The sequence below is a fragment of the Notolepis coatsorum genome, assembly GCF_963971535.1.
Source record: "Notolepis coatsorum genome assembly, chromosome: 7".
NCBI lineage: Eukaryota > Metazoa > Chordata > Actinopteri > Aulopiformes > Paralepididae > Notolepis > Notolepis coatsorum.
In genome coordinates this window covers 8,467,099-8,487,500 of record NC_140171.1, presented here as the reverse complement: position 1 = coordinate 8,487,500, position 20,402 = coordinate 8,467,099, and the positions used below count along the sequence as shown (strand labels likewise).

The following is a 20,402-nucleotide window of genomic DNA, read 5'->3' as shown; positions in this document are numbered from 1 at the left end:
CCCTTCCCAGAGACAGTCGCATTTTTTATTCCCTCTCCCACCCTCCACAAGACCAACTCAAGATCTTTCCCTTATCCTGCGGACGTCCGTGCCAGCCTCCTACAGCTCCTATTCCTCCCTGGAACCATCCCTCCCTGGAACCATTCGGCCATGCATGTTTGTACTTAATTTAGGGTTGTACCATTATTACTATTCAAAGGTGATAATTGTGAATGATTTACTGTAATGAGTTGTATGTGTTGTTTCTCAAGCATCCTTGACATCCAAGGACAACGATGTAAATAAGTCATTGCGCCTTTTTCGTCCCTATCCTTGACAAAAGCATGTATGTGAATAATGATCTGTATATGTTTTGTTGTCTAAAATAAATACCATACCATACCATACCATTGATTTCAAACATGTGATTTACATAGCAATGATTTATAATACAATGTATCCATGAAGGATGAACTGAGGTTCCAATTCAGGGTTGGAAAGGAATCCCAACCTGAGTATGACATAAGAGCAAAATGGCCACGACGTGTGAATATGGTCAATGCACCCCGAGGTAATCCCACTATCAACTGTACCAAGTAAAATATGTCACTATTTAAACTTCAAGCGTGAGTTATGATAGGATAAGCGACATCTTGGCAAAAGAGCCCTGCTTGGTACAGTACTGCACTTTCTTTCAATTGTTTTGTTTAAGTCTGACGTGTCAGTTGGAGTTTAGCAACTTGTTTGACTATGAATTTCCCCAGAACCTCTCTTGGCCGAGCCTGAGGTATGGCCAGCAATAGCAACCTCTCCCCCTACCCCCACTGAACTCCATCCCACCACACGTCATGCCAAGACAAAAAAAAGAAACATAAACAAAATGTGATAGCAAGTGGGGCTCTTTTGCCAAGAGGTCGCTCTTTGACGGCATTACAGATTCTACCTTTAAGAATGATTACATCAACAAACACATGAACACGGAGGAGACTCAGATGACAGACAGCGCTGGGATGCTCTGGTTCTATTTAAGGTTCCACAGGAAGATGGAACTGACAAACCGTGTGATCACAGCAATAGAACATCACAGGAAGATGGAACTGACTAACTGTGTGATCACAGCAATAGAAGATCATGGAAGTGAAGCAACTGCTTCTTATCAGATACAGATGGTATGCTGGTATACAACAACTGCCTGTCCTAACAGCTCCAACGGTGCGATGGTTTGACACCGGGTGCGAAGACGATCTAACACTGAGTGCAAAGACAATGTGGAGGTGGAAGACGAGAGTCTGTCGCAGCTCTCTATAACCTGGTGGTCTCTTGTTGTCTAACCGTGAACCCTATATTATGGGAAATGCGCTTACTGTCTTCTCCAGAGTCAGACAAGAAGATAGATATCAATTTCCTCTCTGTGTGTTCAGTAGAAAGCTGTGCGGCTGCAAGCTAGCCTAGCTCAGCACAAATGAATGGGGACCATTAGCCTAGCTTAAAGGCCTGGTAGAGGTGTTTTTGGCCAACAGCTAGGCTTGCATTGGGAGCAGGTCTATGTTCCCCGAGTCCTATGTTCCCCGAGTCCTATGTTCCCCGGGTTCTATGTTCCCCGCTTTGATTGATTGATTGATTGAACATTTTAGACCACCAGCCCTGATTCCAAACTCTAACCTTAACCAGTTCGAAAGAGGGCCTAAGCTTAACCGTTCGAAACAAGGCGGACATTAATAATTAATAAAATAATAAAAATTTATAAAATGTTCAATCTATTAATCAATCAAAGCGGGGAACATAGAACCCGGGGAACATAGGACCCGGGGAACATAGGGATGATCCCCTTGCATTAATGTGTGCTAAGCTAGGCTAGCTTCCAGACGGATAGTTTCCTACTGAAGGCGCAGAGAGGAATTGGTATCTTCTTGTCTGACTCTGGGAGAAGTCCCCTAATGTTGTGTGTTCCTTTCATATTACGGTCACTCTTACCCAGTTCACCCCCAAAAAGGATTGATTGATTGATTGATTGAAAAGTTTATTAACAGATTGCAGAATGGGTACAGTACAGTACAGCTCAATACATACAATTGTTAAGGGGATGCAGACCAGAGAAAGACTTTCGTCTTGTTTACATCAGGGTCCCCCATTTTCAATTCATCATAACATATATGACATACATGACATACAGATAGACAGTACTGCTACATCTATACATTTATGACATATCAGATTTGCAAATACAGTACTGTTTGTGATACAAAAGTGTCCAGAAAAGGAGTGTATATACATTAGGCGTAGAAACTGTACATTGGAGGAGGTTGGTTGGGTGGGGTGGGGTTGGGTGAGGGCTGTACATTGGAGGTGGGGGGGGGGGGGCCAGTTCAGAAGCCGGGGTATCGAACTTAGGAGTGAGTTTGCACCAAGGAGCTACTAATACGTGATTTCAACCGTGTTACATTAGAATCACACGAAACCTCGGGGGTAATAAAATGTTTACCTCTAACATAATATAATGTTTGCCCATAATGTAATGACATTATTGTATTGACCATACAGGCCTGGTGAGCATTCTTTGGCTAGATAGGGTAATAACATTGAACAATAACATAATAACTCACTGAAACGTCTTTTTAGGGGTTGTGAGGTACTTTTTGTTGTCATGGTACTGTATAGTACACCTTGTGCCAGTTTGATATAATTCATGGCATGCTTTGGTGTATACTTTGTGATGCTTGGTGGTCTACTGTGTGTATACTTTGTGATGCTTGGTATACTGTGGTCTACTGCGTATATACTTTGTGATGCTTGGTATACTGTGGTCTACTGCGTGTATACTTTGTGGTACTTGGTATACTGTGGTCTACTGCGTGTATACTTTGTGGTACTTGGTATACTGTGGTCTACTGCGTGTATACTTTGTGGTACTTGGTATACTGTGGTCTAATGTGTGTATACTTTGTGATACTTGGTATACTGTGGTCTACTGCGTGTATACTTTGTGGTACTTGGTATACTGTGGTCTACTGCGTGTATACTTTGTGATACTTGGTATACTGTGGTCTACTGCGTGTATACTTTGTGGTACTTGGTATACTGTGGTCTACTGCGTGTATACTTTGTGGTACTTGGTGACCTATTTTCCTCCACCAAGGTGGTTATGTTGTCATCCCTACGTGTGTGTGTGTGTGTGTGTGTGTGTGTGTGTGTGTGTGTGTGTGTGTGTGTGTGTGTGTGTGTGTGTGTGTGTGTGTGTGCCTGTCTGTCTGTCTTTCTGTCTGTGTGTCTGCAACAGGGGTAATACAAATCCAGCAACACATCCAGCCAAAACAGTTTTAATACTTTTTAACATTAATGATTTTTCCATTGTGTTTCTTCTTTTTACTACTGTACCTCTACAGACAACCTGGAAGACTTCATCCAAGCCTTGATCCGGTAAATGTAATGAGGTTTAATATTATGACATACCCCTCAGTCTCCTGGTTGACCAGCTGGTAGAAACTCTGGATACAGTCCCACCTGTCCTCCAGGTTGGACGGGTCTGTCGCCTTGTCTGAGAAACGTACAGATGGCCAAGCATATTGTAAGCAAAGACCAAACCCACAGACAAGTACTGCTGTAGCTCAAACACATGCAGGAAAGGTCAAAGGTAAGGGGAAACGGTCTTAATAAAAATAAAGAAAAAACGTTATCTTATTGTCAATTTACAATTGAAATGTGTCTCTTTCCTCCTAGATACACACAGCCCCTATACATTTCACCACCAGAGAGGTTAGAGAAGAGGATAATAATAGCCATATGAAAATAAGAAGTAATAGCCATAACTGGGGAGATATTACTTCTATTCATGTCTGCTGCTGGCCTAATATTCTCCAGGGTATTTTTTACAAGAGGTTCCTAGCGGTAGGTTTTGACAGTTTAAAGTTGTTGATGCACCTGGCTGGGCCCAGGTGTGATGTCTACCTTTACAAACGTAAACACATCTTATTACTAGTTCTTTATTACACTTCCGTATTAAATTTGGCAGAAGTATACTCTGGTGTGTATTGTATTCATGTCGTGGTTTTTAGTTTTCCGTCCGGTGATATTAAGGGTTATTGAGGAATGTTTCGTTACTTTTGGAGAATGAAAGCAACACTGTGGGTGCAGAGTGTCTGCAGAACTCAGCTCAGTTGCAACAGAAAACAACTGCAACAGGCGCTCAGTCGAGACACTATATCTGCAAACTTCCTCTTTTAACACTAACATAGTTTAGCTTTTTTACAAATGGGTTATAATCAAGTGACACGTTGGTCGTGTCAAACTTTGAGGTAGTAGGAGCCTAAACCAACGCCACACTTCCTTAGCCCATCTTAAACTTTAAAGTATTTGCACTATATCCCTATACTCATTTTTGCATTTAAAAAAAGTTACTTTCTGTACTTTATTTTGTACTTTAGTTCGTACTGTAGTTGTATATTGTATACATTGTAGTGTAGTGTTTGGTCTTTATTCTTTTAACTTGTTACTGTATGAAGCACAATCTCAGTCAGGGGCGCTCATACAGAACCAAGCATTTCACTGTAATGTACATGTACCAGTTATTATACGTGACAAATACAACTTGAACTTATTCCCCTGTAGTTGGACAAGAAGGCAGCCCTACTAGACCGACATAAATGACCAGCCATAAGGAAACATGAAGCCCATGTTGCGATTGAGAACGAGTCACAAGACGCGTTCTGTCACAAACCAAATGTATAACAACAACAACACACACAGAACAACTTTTGATTCCCTTTCTTTTACTTACTAAGCCACGACTCGAACGTGTCTCCGCTGTCACCGGTCGCCATAGTATAGCCGCGTCTCCTGGCTATTACGCCTAGTATCGGTATGTTGTTGATCAAACTCCAGTACCGTCGCTTCTCTCTCTGCAGGCAGGGTTACAATATAGTTACAAGTGTCAAACTGCCTGCTCTGCGGGTTCTGCTCTGCGTAGAGACACATGTGACATACTGTGTCTCGGCCTGATTAGTCAGAAGTCATGCACAAACCAATTTGACGATCTCTCTCTCTCTCTCTCACACACACAGACACAGACCACCTCCACTTATTATAACCGAAGGACCGGGCTATGCTTTTTGAACCCAACCCCCTCCAAGGATTGTACAGGACATTGTTACCTTTTCCATGTGGGGATTTTAAATTGTATCTACAGAATATATTCAAGTTTACAGACAAATGAGATCTTCACTTGTCTTCTGAGATCTGAGATCTTCTGAGAGAATTGTTGAATATATATAGAACACAAATGTTCTAGAATGTTTGATTATGACATCATACTGTGACATCACAAATGTTCTAGAATGTTTGATTATGACATCACAAATGTTCTAGAATGTACTATTATGACATAGATCATACTGTGACATAACAAATGTTCTAGAATGTTCTATTATGACATCATACTGGGACATCACAAATGTTCTAGAATGTTTTATTATGACATCATACTGTGACATCACAATGTTCTAGAATGTTTGATTATGACATCATACTGTGACATCACAAATGTTCTAGAATGTACTATTATGACATCATACTGTGACATCACAAATGTTCTAGAATGTTTGATTATGACATCATACTGTTCTAGAATGTTTGATTATGACATCATACTGTGACATCACAACGGAACATGTTTGAGTCCATTTGAATAATTTAAATAATATGTTGACATAAAAAAAGAACAAATAAAATGATAAAAAAAAAACTACATAAAACAATGATACAAATTATAATAAAATATTTAAGTAAAATTTATAGAAATAAAGAAAAATAAGACAATGAAATAAAGATAATAATTCATTTAAAAGCTATTTTTAAAAGGTACGTTTTGAGCAGTGCCAACCGAGTCTGCTGTCCTAACAGACTTGGGGTCTGTAGGGTAAGCACTTATTCCCTCCGCCCTGAACATTTATGGAGATGTATGGGCCTTTTAAGTCTGATAAAAGTGTCTTTCAAGGATAAGTGAGCTCCTGCACTGATTATTAGTCCCCCCCCCCCCCACCTCCAATGTAGTTTTCCCAGCCCCCCCCCCCAATGTAGTTTCTTCCCCCTCGAATGTATACTCTTTCTTACTCTTTTTGTATCACAAACAGTACTGTATTTATAGATCTGGTATGTCATAAATGTCTAGATGTAGCAGTACTGTCTATCTGTGTGTGTGTGTCATATATGTTATGATGAATTGAAAATGGGGGACCCTGATGTAAACAAGACGAAAGTCTTTCTCTGGTCTGCATCCCCTTAACAATTGTGTGTATTGAGCTGTACTGTATTGTACCCATTCTGCAATCTGTTAATACAATTTTCAGTTGCTAGTTTTCAGTAGTTTAAAGTGCTTTAAAGATGGTTTAAAGTAGCCCAAAATAAAGCCCTCATTTCATGAACTGAACAGCTTATTTTAAAAGTAACTTCGGCTGATGGGTACATGTAGTGGAGTAGGATGTACTTTTTAATGTCATGGAGTAGAGTTATAACGTTACCTAAAATAGTTAAATCAAAACCGTAGGCTACTAACAGTATATCTGTATGTACATATATATCTATATCTGTATATATCCCATATCTACTCTTACTACTGTAGTTATAACACTGATCAGTATGGCTTACTACCTTAAAGTATATTTATACCTGTATCACTGTACATAATTATACTGTATATCAGTTTAGCATTACTCAGTAGCGTACATCACATTTAATCACTTGTTCGTTGTGTTGTTAATGTACCGTTACATTTGCATTCTGGTTAGATGCCAACTTATTTTCGTTGTACTGTACTTGAGCTGTGCGATGACAAGAAATTTGAATCTAATCTAATATATGTGAATCTAACCCAATCTACTTGTGTACAGTACAAAATACACCTTTGATTGACCAAAGCCTCCTACGGGTTTTACACTGAAGAAAAGACACGTGTTTTGACAACCACTTTAAACTCTTTTATTGTAAAAGTGTTTATAATATATTACACAATATCAGCCGAGCTTGTCTGGATTTAAACCCGGTTGAAGCGAGCAGAGCCCGTGAAGGCTGTACACACAGGTCTGGATCTGCAAAGAGGGAAGCCCACCCTAAAACAAAATACACATTGTGCTATTATTTTTTTTTTTTATTATGTTTTTCTCCCCTCCCAATGTCGTTATGCCAATCCCCAATCCCCTTCCTGGTCGTTGCGCACTCTACCCCCTACCGTCGGTCTGGGAGGGCGGAGACTATCACACGCTTCGACACATGTGTACCCAGCCCACCGCTTCTTTTCACCTGGCAGAGCGGACTCTCACTGGGAGAGTGTAACGTGTGGAAGGGTCACACTACCTCCCTCCAGATCCTTCCCTTGCTGTGCAGGCGCCCCGACCGAACTGTAGGAGTCGCTGTTTTACAACGACCAGGACCCACCCTCGCCGGGTTTCCCACCCGCTAACACCGCCAATTGTGTTAGTATGGACGGTCGGCCAACCCGGAAGCACCACAGCTGGATTCGATCCCACCGTCTCTGTGGTGGTAGACAGACGCTTAGTCCGCTGCGCTACCCGGCCACCCTCACCTTGTGCTATTCTACTGATCTGTGGCCAGTGAAGGCGATACGAAACACAGACAACGGTCTCCCTGAGCTGTAAATCAAGAGCCTCAAGACTTGAATCTATGATGTCGTCAAGTGAAAACCTCTCTGTGACGTTTAGTCGAGGGACGTTTTGTGTGGACATTTTAGTTGCGCCTATTGTTGCCTATAATACGTTTCAAATCGATCACACAGAACGGCAGCGCCTGTATACCTGCTGTGGGACCTGGCGGTTTTGTGTTTTGTTGGGAGTTGGTCCGTTGACAGTGAGCAACTTTGTGGTCTCAGATTTTCCTTTCTGCACCGTTGCATCCAAATGACTCATTTAAATGTAGAGCTTGCAGCTCTGAATCAGAAAATGTACCCATATCCCAGTAAAATCACCACGGCTACTGTCATAGACTCTTATGAGTTGTTGTCCACTATTCACTGTCTATGAAGCAGCTCTAGCATTAGTCTCTTGATGACATCACACTAGAGTTTTGTCTCGTTGGTGTTCTAGCTTAATGCGAGACAAAAAACGGAGACATACAGTATTATAGAAATAACATGGGTGAATTCTATTTTAGAGTGGATTTCCCCTTTAACGGCATTTTAACGCTCGTCGTGTCCTCCATGGGAGCGTCGAATACAGCGAGTGAGCTCAGATGAAGCCGCGGCACGCGGAGGTAAGCTGCCCCGCGTTCAGCTGCTCTGGGTCTGCGAGAGCTGCACCACCTTCTGGAAGCGGAGAGCGGTCTCTGTGGGTCCCAGCGATACCATCATCTCAGCCACACTGGGGCCTTGCTGCAGGGGAGAGATAGAGAGCGAGAGAGAGAGAGAGATAGAGAGTGTGCGTGTGTGTGTATGACAGGGGGGTCAGTGACATGATGCAATCACTACAGAACACAGTAGGTCGATGCTTAAGCAGATTCTTAAGCAGCAATCAGACAGAACTTCCTCTTTTCTTTTTTTTTTACAATATATTCCTTTCCCGGTTGTCTGCTGAGTCATTGTGGTACAAGGAGCCATTGCCCCGGGCCTTTGATTATTGCTATTTTCTTTTTAAAGAAGTGGTTATTGGGCCAGTCATTCCTCCATGAATATTTATACGTGGACTGCATTTATATAGCGATTTCTATCCAAAGCGTTGTACAACTTACATTCACATTCACTCCACACACCATGCAAGGTGGCAAGTGGCAACCTGCTCATCGTGAACAGTTAGGGATTCAGTGCTCAGTGTCTTGCTCAAGGACACTTCGACACGCTGCCGGGAGGAGCCGGAATCGAACCTTCCGATTACCAGACTTTACCTCCTGAGCCACTGTCAGAGACATTATAGTGAAGCTAGACTGCAAAGGAAGTAGGGATCAATGCAATGACCATAGTATGGAGGAGTACTACATGAATGACCACAGTAAGTAGTATTGATTGATTGATTGATTGATAACTTTATTAACAGATTGCAGAATGGGTACAATACAGTACAGCTCAATACACACAATAGGGTAGGAGGGGTGGGTGGGGAACACTGTACAAGCAAAGCTGTACAGTGGAATATTGACAAGACCATACTTGGTAATTTACTGTACATTGGAGGGGGTTGGGTTAGGACATTTACAGGGGCCAGTTTCGAATAGCAGTCTCCCGTAGGTGTAGCTGAGGGGTACAATTCCCTGACTGTATTGTTAGATATGATATTTAATACCACTACCTCATGTACTTTAACTTCTGGCCACCCAGTACAAGATATAAGTATGATGAACACTTTCCCACCCGATGAAACGAACCAACACAAATGGACCAAATCGAATATTTAATACAGCAAAGGGTGTACACAATATTCACTTAATTACATTTATGATTTGAAATGTTAAGTATGCACTTTTATGGCAAATGAGTATTCGTAGGTAAATCAACATTGAATGTCCAATCTCTGGTTGCGCAGGGAGTAAGTATACAACCTGGAATATTTAGGAAACGATAGCGATAGTACTTAAATAATTATAGCTGGATACACTAAGGGGGGGGGGGGTCCCGCTGGTTGTAAGACAGTAGGAGGGGGGGGTTAGAGAAGTCGCTGGCGGTATCCCATCTGGCCGACGGTGTCTTGGGAGAATCCAAAGTCTTAGACCCAGTGCCCACAGAACTTCGGGCCGTAGACGAACACAGCTGGACCCTCTGTGGAACGGTATCTGCCGGTCCACAACGGAGAGACGTGGTGCGACCTCACGTGTAGAGCGCCGCCTCACCTGTAGTCCTCTCCGGGGGGTAATTCCAACACTCGACAGTGTTGGCCTTTATCCATGGAATAATCAAAGCACATAAAGCATAATCCAAGAGCCGTGGAAGGCTCGCCGTCGTCGGGTAGAGTAATCCAATATACAGGTCCAGTCGCTCTTGACCCGGAGCTCCTCGGATGCAATCACCACTAGGGGTCTGACCAGCCTGGATAAGCGTCCAGATAACGTCAGGAACGATGGGGGTACTGATAACTGTAGAACTCGAACCGAACGATGCACCATACATAAATAGACTATTATTAGCTTAATAGAATACGTCCAACTCGACGGTATGGTGCCAAACTATGACCATTCAACTATTAATCTACACGATATCTCAATGCCTATTGTAGCTGAGGGGTACAATTCCCTGACTGTATTGTTAGATATGATATTTAATACCACTACCTCATGTACTTTAACTTCTGGCCACCCAGTACAAGATATAAGTATGATGAACACTTTCCCACCTGATGAAACGAACCAACACAAATGGACCAAATCGAATATTTAATACAGCAAAGGGTGTACACAATATTCACTTAATTACATTTATGGTTTGAAATGTTAAGTATGCACTTTTATGGCAAATGAGTATTCGTAGGTAAATCAACATTGAATGTCCAATCTCTGGTTGCGCAGGGAGTAAGTATACAACCTGGAATATTTAGGAAACGATAGCGATAGTACTTAAATAATTATAGCTGGATACACTAAGGGGGGGGGGGGGTCCCGCTGGTTGTAAGACAGTAGGAGGGGGGGGTTAGAGAAGTCGCTGGCGGTATCCCATCTGGCCAACGGTGTCTTGGGAGAATCCAAAGTCTTAGACCCAGTGCCCACAGAACTTCGGGCCGTAGACGAACACAGCTGGACCCTCTGTGGAACGGTATCTGCCGGTCCACAACAGAGAGACGTGGTGCGACCTCACGTGTAGAGCGCCGCCTCACCTGTAGTCCTCTCCGGGGGGTAATTCCAACACTCGACAGTGTTGGCCTTTATCCATGGAATAATCAAAGCACATAAAGCATAATCCAAGAGCCGTGGAAGGCTCGCCGTCGTCGGGTAGAGTAATCCAATATACAGGTCCAGTCGCTCTTGACCCGGAGCTCCTCGGATGCAATCACCACTAGGGGTCTGACCAGCCTGGATAAGCGTCCAGATAACGTCAGGAACGATGGGGGTACTGATAACTGTAGAACTCGAACCGAACGATGCACCATACATAAATAGACTATTATTAGCTTAATAGAATACGTCCAACTCGACGGTATGGTGCCAAACTATGACCATTCAACTATTAATCTACACGATATCTCAATGCCTATTCTGGGCCAAGTAGGCCCTACTACACCGCACGTGCTTCGTGGGGAGGCTTTTGCGTCTGTCACTCTGTTGGAGGGTAAAGAACTGGACTAAAAGAAAGTTCTACTTTACGAGCGTCATATATATATATGCGCTATGAACAAATAGTACCATTCGTATTTCGCCCGGCATATTACTGCGCGGAACCGGGGGCTGCCTCGACATGTTAGGCGGCACGATTGAACTTGAACCTAGGGGTATGGCAACCTGGCGCCAGGTTCTAGTCCAATGGTAGAATGAAACTATTATGGGCTGTTTAGTAGAAACGGGGATATTCAATGCATATTGTACAAGGAATATACAGGGGATATCAAACGATATACAAATACAATTAAATATATATATATAAATAAATATACATATTCGGTTTAATCTGATCCTTCACAACAGCCGCCCCCTAATTAGTCCCACCTAATTAGCTAAGCAGAGACAGATTAACCGCACTGTCTTCCACTCAAGGTCCGCTGTAAGGTCAGTCAACTCACAAAGTCATAGGGTCATGGTCATCATCGATAGTATCTGGGAGTCGGGGCAGTTCTATGAGCCTCGCCACGGGCCGTGTGTAGGTGCGCCCTTGGACGAGTACTTCAGCTGCTCGGACCTTGCCATCGGCACCGGTGATCACTTTGCTTACGCGGCCAGCCGGCCACATAGCTCTGGGGAGTGACTGGTCAACTATCATGATGACTGTTCCTTCTGTCAAATTGTCTCTCTCTTTTACCCACTTCTGGCGGGTCTGTAGAGACGGTAGGTAGTGAAGTAGGAAGCTGCTCCAAAACTTGTCAGCTAGTACTTGGCTGTACCTCCACATTCTTCGGCCGTTCGCTTCTTCGGGCCTGCACATTGTCTGGGGTAGCGCGGGGTCCAGCCGCACCATTAGGAGTGCGTTGGGGGGATTAAACTGGAAGTCAACCTGGGCTGGAGCGAGGTGGGTCTTAAGTTCTGGGCCCATAGCTTGGAAGCTCTCTCTCAGCTCTCTTTCTCCGCCTTTGAAGTTGGTCCCGTGATCAGACAACAATGTAGACGGTTGTCCTTTCCGTGATATGAATCTCCGGAAGGCCATAAGGAATGAGTCTGTGCTCATGGTCGGAAGGAGCTCGATATGTATCGCTCTGGTGGTCATGCATTTGAATACAATACCCCACCGCTTCTCGGTGCCTCTTCCTCTTTTTATATACAACGGGCCAAAACAGTCCATGCCTGTGGAGTGGAATGGCTTGTCGCCGATTCGGAGGCGACAGGGGGGTAGGTCAGCCATCCGTGGTATGCTGGGCTGCGCGCGCCACTTACGGCAGTCTAGACAGGTTCGCTGGAAGCGCCGTACTGCTTCTCTCCCTTGTAATATCCAATAACGACGTCTGATCTCCGCGAAGACTCTCTCTGCTCCGGCGTGGTGCACATCCTCGTCGTATTTCTTTATGATCAGCTCTGTGACCTTGTGTCGGCTGTTCAAGACGATCGGGTGCTTAATGTCATCTGGTAGATCGGGGGCTCTCCGCAGGCGACCACCCACTCTGATGAGATTATGTGCGTCACTCTCTGGTGCCAGGTGAATCAGTCTGCTGTCTGATGGGACGGGGTTTCCTCCCTGTAGACAGTCTAGCTCATCGGGGAACGAGTCTCTCTGGGCTCGTTGTAGTAGAAGAAGTTCTGCTTCTTCGTAGTCAGCTGCTGACATGTCAGTGGTGGACTGAATCTCTGGGTGGTGCCGCAGGAATGTCCTTTGTTGCGCACTCTCTAGGGTAATGCAGTCATCTATGTTCGGGTCTGTGGAGGCGACAGTGCTCAGTCCACAGAACATAGGCTTCTTGTTCTCAGCCTCCTCTCTACTTGCTTCCCTCGGGGTGGGCGTAGGCCAATCTCCTTCCGGGAGCTGGAGGAATGCTGGTCCGTCACTGTAGATGTTGTGACGGGTTAGGTCATCCAGGGACATTCCCCGGGTGATGACGTCAGCTGGGTTGTGTTTGGTATCCACATATCTCCAGCTTGCTTCTTCTGTTAGTTCCTGGATCTCGGTGACTCTGACTCCCACGAAGACTTTGTATCTGCATGAATCAGACTTAATCCATGTGAGTACTGTCGTGGAATCTGACCACAAGATTGTTCTATGCACCGGAATGGTGAGTTCACGTTGGATTAACGTGGCTAGATGCGCTCCTGCGAGGGCTGCGCAGAGCTCTAGACGTGGGATAGATTGTTGCTTACGTGGGGCTATCCTTGAGCGGGCCAGTATGAAAGCAGTGTGTATCTCTCCTCCCCTCTCTTGGGCACGCAAATAAGCAACCGATCCGTAGGCTACTTCGGAGGCATCGCTGAAGACGTGTAGCTCAATCTCGCATGTCTCTGGCCTCACTGTGGATGGGAAGTAGCTGCGGCGTATGTTGACACCTGGGAGTGAGCGGAGTTCCGTCTCCCACTCTCTCCATGTTGAGGCAAGGTGTGCGGGTATTGGGTCGTCCCAGCCCTGGTCCTTGTCCCATAGTGCTCGTACAATCATCTTTGCCCTGGTGGTGTAAGGTAGAATACATCCCAGCGGGTCATATTGTCTGGCGAGTGTTCTGTACACACTCCGTCTGGTGGTCGGTATCGCCGCCGACCTTCCTTGCTCTGGAGCCAAGGGTTTGTGTCTGTAGTGGAGCGAGTCTGTTTTGAAGCGCCAGACTAATCCTAGTGTCATTTCTTGGGCTTCTCCTGGGATTGTCGCCATCCAGGTCTCGCTGCTGGCAGCCTTGTCTGCGGAGGAGAGGCTGCGCAATACGTGCGGGTCACTGCTGGCCCACTGCCTGAGATCAAAGCCTCCTTTGATTAGGGAGGCGCGTAACTTGATTAGGAGAGCCTCGGCTTCTTCTTGAGTCGAGACGCTTTGTAGACAGTTGTCTACGTAGAAACTGTTCTTCACACTGTGTTGGACCTCTTCATTTGCTGCTGGGTCCTCTGTGACGTGTTTCTGTAGTGCAAATGTAGCACAGCACGGGCTGCATGTGGTTCCGAAGGGGAGTACTTCCCACTGGTAGATGGATGGGTTCTCATCTCCGATCCTCTCTCTCCATAGGAGTGGAGTTGCGTATCTCATCACTCCGCCGACTGTGACTCTCTTTGTCCCCTGCTCGAGTAGGTGGATGGCGTAAATGTCTTCTTTAGAGCGAATGTCTTTCTTTCCGTTCTTAAAGGGCATTGTCTCTAGGGTCCATAGCCTCTCGACATGCTGCAGGAGAGTGGTGTCTTCTTCTGTCGTTCGGGAGTGGAAGCAGCTAGTGGCTGCGGTTCGGTTGAGAGATTTAGCGAGGGGGCCTTGTAATGTCCATCCTAAGCGGGTCTCGACGGCTGCAGGACAGCCTCGGGGACCGGTGTGGACCCGGTCAATCGGGACTATGAGTTCTGCATGGTCGGAGCCTATCAACAGGGTCGGGGTAGCGCCGTTTATGAGCGGGATAGGTAATTGGCGCAGGTGCACATATCTATCCATCAACTTGGTGACAGGGTAGGTGTACTGCGAGAGTCCTATTTCTTGGCTGGTGAAAGCATTTGTGATCTTGTACTGTCGCTCTGGCTGCCCGTTGGCTGCGATAGTGAAGGAGACATTCTCGCCCTTTATCGTCTTCAAATCTCTTCTTATTGTCCGAATCGTCATTTCGTTCTTGCTCCCCCGCAGTCCCAGTTGAGTCGCAGCGGAGGCGAGCAGAAGGGTCTTCTCTGACCCGTCATCAAGGACGGCGTAAGTGTCCATGACTTTATCCTGGTAGCTCAATGTCACACGGACTACCTTTAAGAGCACTTGAGCTCCGTTGCTGCTGGCGGGGTCAATGTACATGACACTTGCCTTGGTGCCGCTCCGTGGTGCAGGTGTAGGCCGTCTTCCGTTACTATCGTGTAGTATATCTAGATGGGCTCCATCGCACCGGCTGCACCTTTTCTTTAGGCGGCATTCGGCTGCCATGTGGGGCCGCGCACATCGATAACAGCGCCGGTTGGACTTTATCCATTGGCTCACTTCTTCTGCATTCATCTTTATGAATGTGTCACATTGTGACAGCCAGTGTTCTTTCTCACAGTAGGGACACGCTATCTTCCACTTCTCCTTCCTCGAGGGGGTGCTGTGACTCTTACTGCTCGGTACTGACTCTGATTGGTGCATGACAGTCACCGATCTTCTTCCATCATTTATTCTCCTGGGTCCCTCTCTGGAGCTTGGCGTGCTCCGCCCGAAGGTGTCCAGTCGTAAGCTGCTGACCTCTCTCGCCAGGAAGTCGGCCAGATCAAGGAGGGATGGCTCGGGGCCGTCGGGATCTCGGTAGTCCCTCTGCCGCCGAAAGCGCTCCTGTCTTGCGGGTGGCAGCTTCTCCAAAATCCTCTCAACGTTAGAGTTGGCGTACAGCTCATGCCTGCCCTTCTCCCGTTGAGCTCCCAGCATCCCCACCAGGGACTGCACTTTGATTGACAGGTCATCTAGTGAGCGATTGTCTGTGGCTGGGGGTAGGCGGTCAATATGCCTTATCTCCTGGATTACGTAATCCCATATACGTCCATATCTTTGATCCAGCGCTGCAAGGGCCGCTGTGTATGGGGTCGAGGAGGTAGCATAGGCTAGCGCTATATTGTGTGCTCGCTGTACTTTCAGGTGCTTCAATAATATTGCATACTTGTGGCGTTCATCAATGACATCCGCCAGCATTGTCTCTAAGCACATCCGGAGCTCCGTGTACTGTGCTCGACTCTCATAGACGAAGTCTGGGATTGATGGCGTGGCGTTGTATGACGCCGTGGATGGCGAATACATCGGCGAGCGTTGGGGGAGAGACCTCCTGGGCGAGTCCCCTCTTGCGCCTCGCTGTGGGCCGGTACTGGCAGGGTACCATGGCCCGCTGGTCCAGGTACTGTTCCTCGGGGCTGGTCGTGCGTCGTGCTCACCCGTAAATAGAGTCGGGGGTCTGTAGCGCAGCGCCACGGGGGTATAGCCTGGACTGTATGGGACCTCCTGGTCCGGTGGAGTACTGTGCTGTCGTCAGGCTTGGTTCTCCTCTTCTCCCTCTTCTTCTTCTTCTATCAAATCTTCCAGATCTTGTAATCGTTTATTTAGCTTCTCCGCAGTGTAGGCCGCTCCTTCCTTGTAGCTGGGTCTCGCTTGGACCGGTATGGGAAGGGGGTCTGCGGGGGGTCTAGACTCGGTCTGTTGGTCAAGTTCAGGGTCGCTTGCTCGTTGCGGTGACGCTGCTCTTGACTGCTGTCTCGACGAGTTCCTTGAGCCCCTGGCGGAGGGAGAGGGAGTTGTCCTTTTGATCAGCTGCTCTATTAGTTGCGCTTGTAGTCTGTCGCGCTCTGCGTCTCTTTGGGCACCGGCAGCGGTGCGCTGGGCGTCGGCGCGGTCTCTTGCCATATTCTCTTCCATCTGGAAGCGTCTCATCTCCAGACTTGTGCGCTGTTCTTCGCTCCGTTGCTGTGCTTGGAGGTGTTCGCGCTCGCTGGTCGCCTGGGCTTGGAGACGTTCGCGCTCGCTAAGCGTCTGTGCTTGGAGCCGATCGCATTCGGTAGAGGCTGTCAGGCTGACGAGGAACGCCTGTTGTAGTATCCTCTCCGCTTCGCTGGGGGAAGGCGGTAGTGGAGGTGAGCCGCTCCTGCGTGAACCGCTCCTGGGGGTACTCGTTGGGGAGTCCTGGAGCTCTAGTTCCTCGGCGCTCTCCTCTTCTTCTTCCGTGCAGAGTTCTCTCTCTGTAGGGTTGTCTTCCTCCCGGGGCGTGTCGGGGACTACTTCTTTAGTAGTGGCGGGGGGTAAAGGCATGTCAATTCCCTCCTGGTCTCCACCGTGGGCTTGGTCAGTTACATTAGGACCTACTAGGGCCTCTGTGGTCGGGGAAACCTGGTCGTTAAGGTCAGACATAATTTTACTTTCTACTTTTACTACGTTTACCGTTTGTCGAAGGCTAGGTAGTTGACTGACAGTGTAAGCCTCTAAGTACTGAGGTGTCTGTCGTCTGCGCCGCGGGCGTTCTAGGTTAGGAGGATCGTTTCGTGGAGTGTTCATCATAGGCCATTTCGATATTAATAACACTATATTAATATTACACTAGTTACCCTCCGGCTCGAAGGACCAATTGTAGCTGAGGGGTACAATTCCCTGACTGTATTGTTAGATATGATATTTAATACCACTACCTCATGTACTTTAACTTCTGGCCACCCAGTACAAGATATAAGTATGATGAACACTTTCCCACCTGATGAAACGAACCAACACAAATGGACCAAATCGAATATTTAATACAGCAAAGGGTGTACACAATATTCACTTAATTACATTTATGGTTTGAAATGTTAAGTATGCACTTTTATGGCAAATGAGTATTCGTAGGTAAATCAACATTGAATGTCCAATCTCTGGTTGCGCAGGGAGTAAGTATACAACCTGGAATATTTAGGAAACGATAGCGATAGTACTTAAATAATTATAGCTGGATACACTAAGGGGGGGGGGGGGGGGGTCCCGCTGGTTGTAAGACAGTAGGAGGGGGGGGTTAGAGAAGTCGCTGGCGGTATCCCATCTGGCCGACGGTGTCTTGGGAGAATCCAAAGTCTTAGACCCAGTGCCCACAGAACTTCGGGCCGTAGACGAACACAGCTGGACCCTCTGTGGAACGGTATCTGCCGGTCCACAACGGAGAGACGTGGTGCGACCTCACGTGTAGAGCGCCGCCTCACCTGTAGTCCTCTCCGGGGGGTAATTCCAACACTCGACAGTGTTGGCCTTTATCCATGGAATAATCAAAGCACATAAAGCATAATCCAAGAGCCGTGGAAGGCTCGCCGTCGTCGGGTAGAGTAATCCAATATACAGGTCCAGTCGCTCTTGACCCGGAGCTCCTCGGATGCAATCACCACTAGGGGTCTGACCAGCCTGGATAAGCGTCCAGATAACGTCAGGAACGATGGGGGTACTGATAACTGTAGAACTCGAACCGAACGATGCACCATACATAAATAGACTATTATTAGCTTAATAGAATACGTCCAACTCGACGGTATGGTGCCAAACTATGACCATTCAACTATTAATCTACACGATATCTCAATGCCTATTCTGGGCCAAGTAGGCCCTACTACACCGCACGTGCTTCGTGGGGAGGCTTTTGCGTCTGTCACTCTGTTGGAGGGTAAAGAACTGGACTAAAAGAAAGTTCTACTTTACGAGCGTCATATATATATGCGCTATGAACAAATAGTACCATTCGTATTTCGCCCGGCATATTACTGCGCGGAACCGGGGGCTGCCTCGACATGTTAGGCGGCACGATTGAACTTGAACCTAGGGGTATGGCAACCTGGCGCCAGGTTCTAGTCCAATGGTAGAATGAAACTATTATGGGCTGTTTAGTAGAAACGGGGATATTCAATGCATATTGTACAAGGAATATACAGGGGATATCAAACGATATACAAATACAATTAAATATATATATATAAATAAATATACATATTCGGTTTAATCTGATCCTTCACAACAGCTATTCTGGGCCAAGTAGGCCCTACTACACCGCACGTGCTTCGTGGGGAGGCTTTTGCGTCTGTCACTCTGTTGGAGGGTAAAGAACTGGACTAAAAGAAAGTTCTACTTTACGAGCGTCATATATATATGCGCTATGAACAAATAGTACCACACGTATTTCGCCCGGCATATTACTGCGCGGAACCGGGGGCTGCCTCGACATGTTAGGCGGCACGATTGAACTTGAACCTAGGGGTATGGCAACCTGGCGCCAGGTTCTAGTCCAATGGTAGAATGAAACTATTATGGGCTGTTTAGTAGAAACGGGGATATTCAATGCATATTGTACAAGGAATATACAGGGGATATCAAACGATATACAAATACAATTAAATATATATATATAAATAAATATACATATTCGGTTTAATCTGATCCTTCACAACAGCCGCCCCCCTAATTAGTCCCACCTAATTAGCTAAGCAGAGACAGATTAACCGCACTGTCTTCCACTCAAGGTCCGCTGTAAGGTCAGTCAACTCACAAAGTCATAGGGTCATGGTCATCATCGATAGTATCTGGGAGTCGGGGCAGTTCTATGAGCCTCGCCACGGGCCGTGTGTAGGTGCGCCCTTGGACGAGTACTTCAGCTGCTCGGACCTTGCCATCAGCACCGGTGATCACTTTGCGTACGCGGCCAGCCGGCCACATAGCTCTGGGGAGTGACTGGTCAACTATCATGACGACTGTTCCTTCTGTCAAATTGTCTCTCTCTTTTACCCACTTCTGGCGGGTCTGTAGAGACGGTAGGTAGTGAAGTAGGAAGCTGCTCCAAAACTTGTCAGCTAGTACTTGGCTGTACCTCCACATTCTTCGGCCGTTCGCTTCTTCGGGCCTGTACATTGTCTGGGGTAGCGCGGGGTCCAGCCGCCCCATTAGGAGTGTGTTGGGGGTGACTGGGTCGACATCTGCTACATCACTGGAGACGTAACCGAGGGGCTTGGAGTTCAATACTCCCTCGATCTCCGTGAGGACTGTCATTAGGACTTCCTCTGCCACAGTCTGGGCTCCGAGTACGGCATACAGGGCTGTCTTTATAGAGCGTACTTCTCGTTCCCAGGTTCCACCGAAGTGGGGTGCGTTTGGGGGATTAAACTGGAAGTCAACCTGGGCTGGAGCGAGGTGGGTCTTAAGTTCTGGGCCCATAGCTTGGAAGCTCTCTCTCAGCTCTCTTTCTCCGCCTTTGAAGTTGGTCCCGTGATCAGACAACAATGTAGACGGTTGTCCTTTCCGTGATATGAATCTCCGGAAGGCCATAAGGAATGAGTCTGTGCTCATGGTCGGAAGGAGCTCGATATGTATCGCTCTGGTGGTCATGCATTTGAATACAATACCCCACCGCTTCTCGGTGCCTCTTCCTCTTTTTATATACAACGGGCCAAAACAGTCCATGCCTGTGGAGTGGAATGGCTTGTCGCCGATTCGGAGGCGACAGGGGGGTAGGTCAGCCATCCGTGGTATGCTGGGCTGCGCGCGCCACTTACGGCAGTCTAGACAGGTTCGCTGGAAGCGCCGTACTGCTTCTCTCCCTTGTAATATCCAATAACGACGTCTGATCTCCGCGAAGACTCTCTCTGCTCCGGCGTGGTGCACATCCTCATCGTATTTCTTTATGATCAGCTCTGTGACCTTGTGTCGGCTGTTCAAGACGATCGGGTGCTTAATGTCATCT

General features: G+C 46.8%; 2 protein-coding genes across 2 annotated transcripts in view; both read right to left on the bottom strand.

The window, feature by feature from the left end:
* The window catches only part of LOC311231364 (ADP-ribosylation factor-binding protein GGA2-like), a 38,030-nt gene extending 33,030 nt beyond the window's left edge, over positions 1-5,000 (bottom strand). Inside the window, exons 1-2 of the mRNA XM_084317931.1 lie at positions 4,754-5,000; positions 3,430-3,514 (exon numbers count right to left, since the gene is read on the bottom strand). Of these exons, the coding sequence (XP_084174057.1) occupies positions 3,430-3,514; positions 4,754-4,796 (128 nt within the window). The 5' untranslated portion in view covers positions 4,797-5,000. The remainder of the gene's footprint in view (positions 1-3,429; positions 3,515-4,753) is intronic.
* A 2,103-nt stretch (positions 5,001-7,103) lies between these two features.
* Positions 7,104-20,402, bottom strand: part of ears2 (glutamyl-tRNA synthetase 2, mitochondrial) — a 39,559-nt gene continuing 26,260 nt past the window's right edge. Inside the window, exon 10 of the mRNA XM_084318640.1 lies at positions 7,104-8,353. Within this exon, the coding sequence (XP_084174766.1) occupies positions 8,252-8,353 (102 nt within the window). The 3' untranslated portion in view covers positions 7,104-8,251. The remainder of the gene's footprint in view (positions 8,354-20,402) is intronic.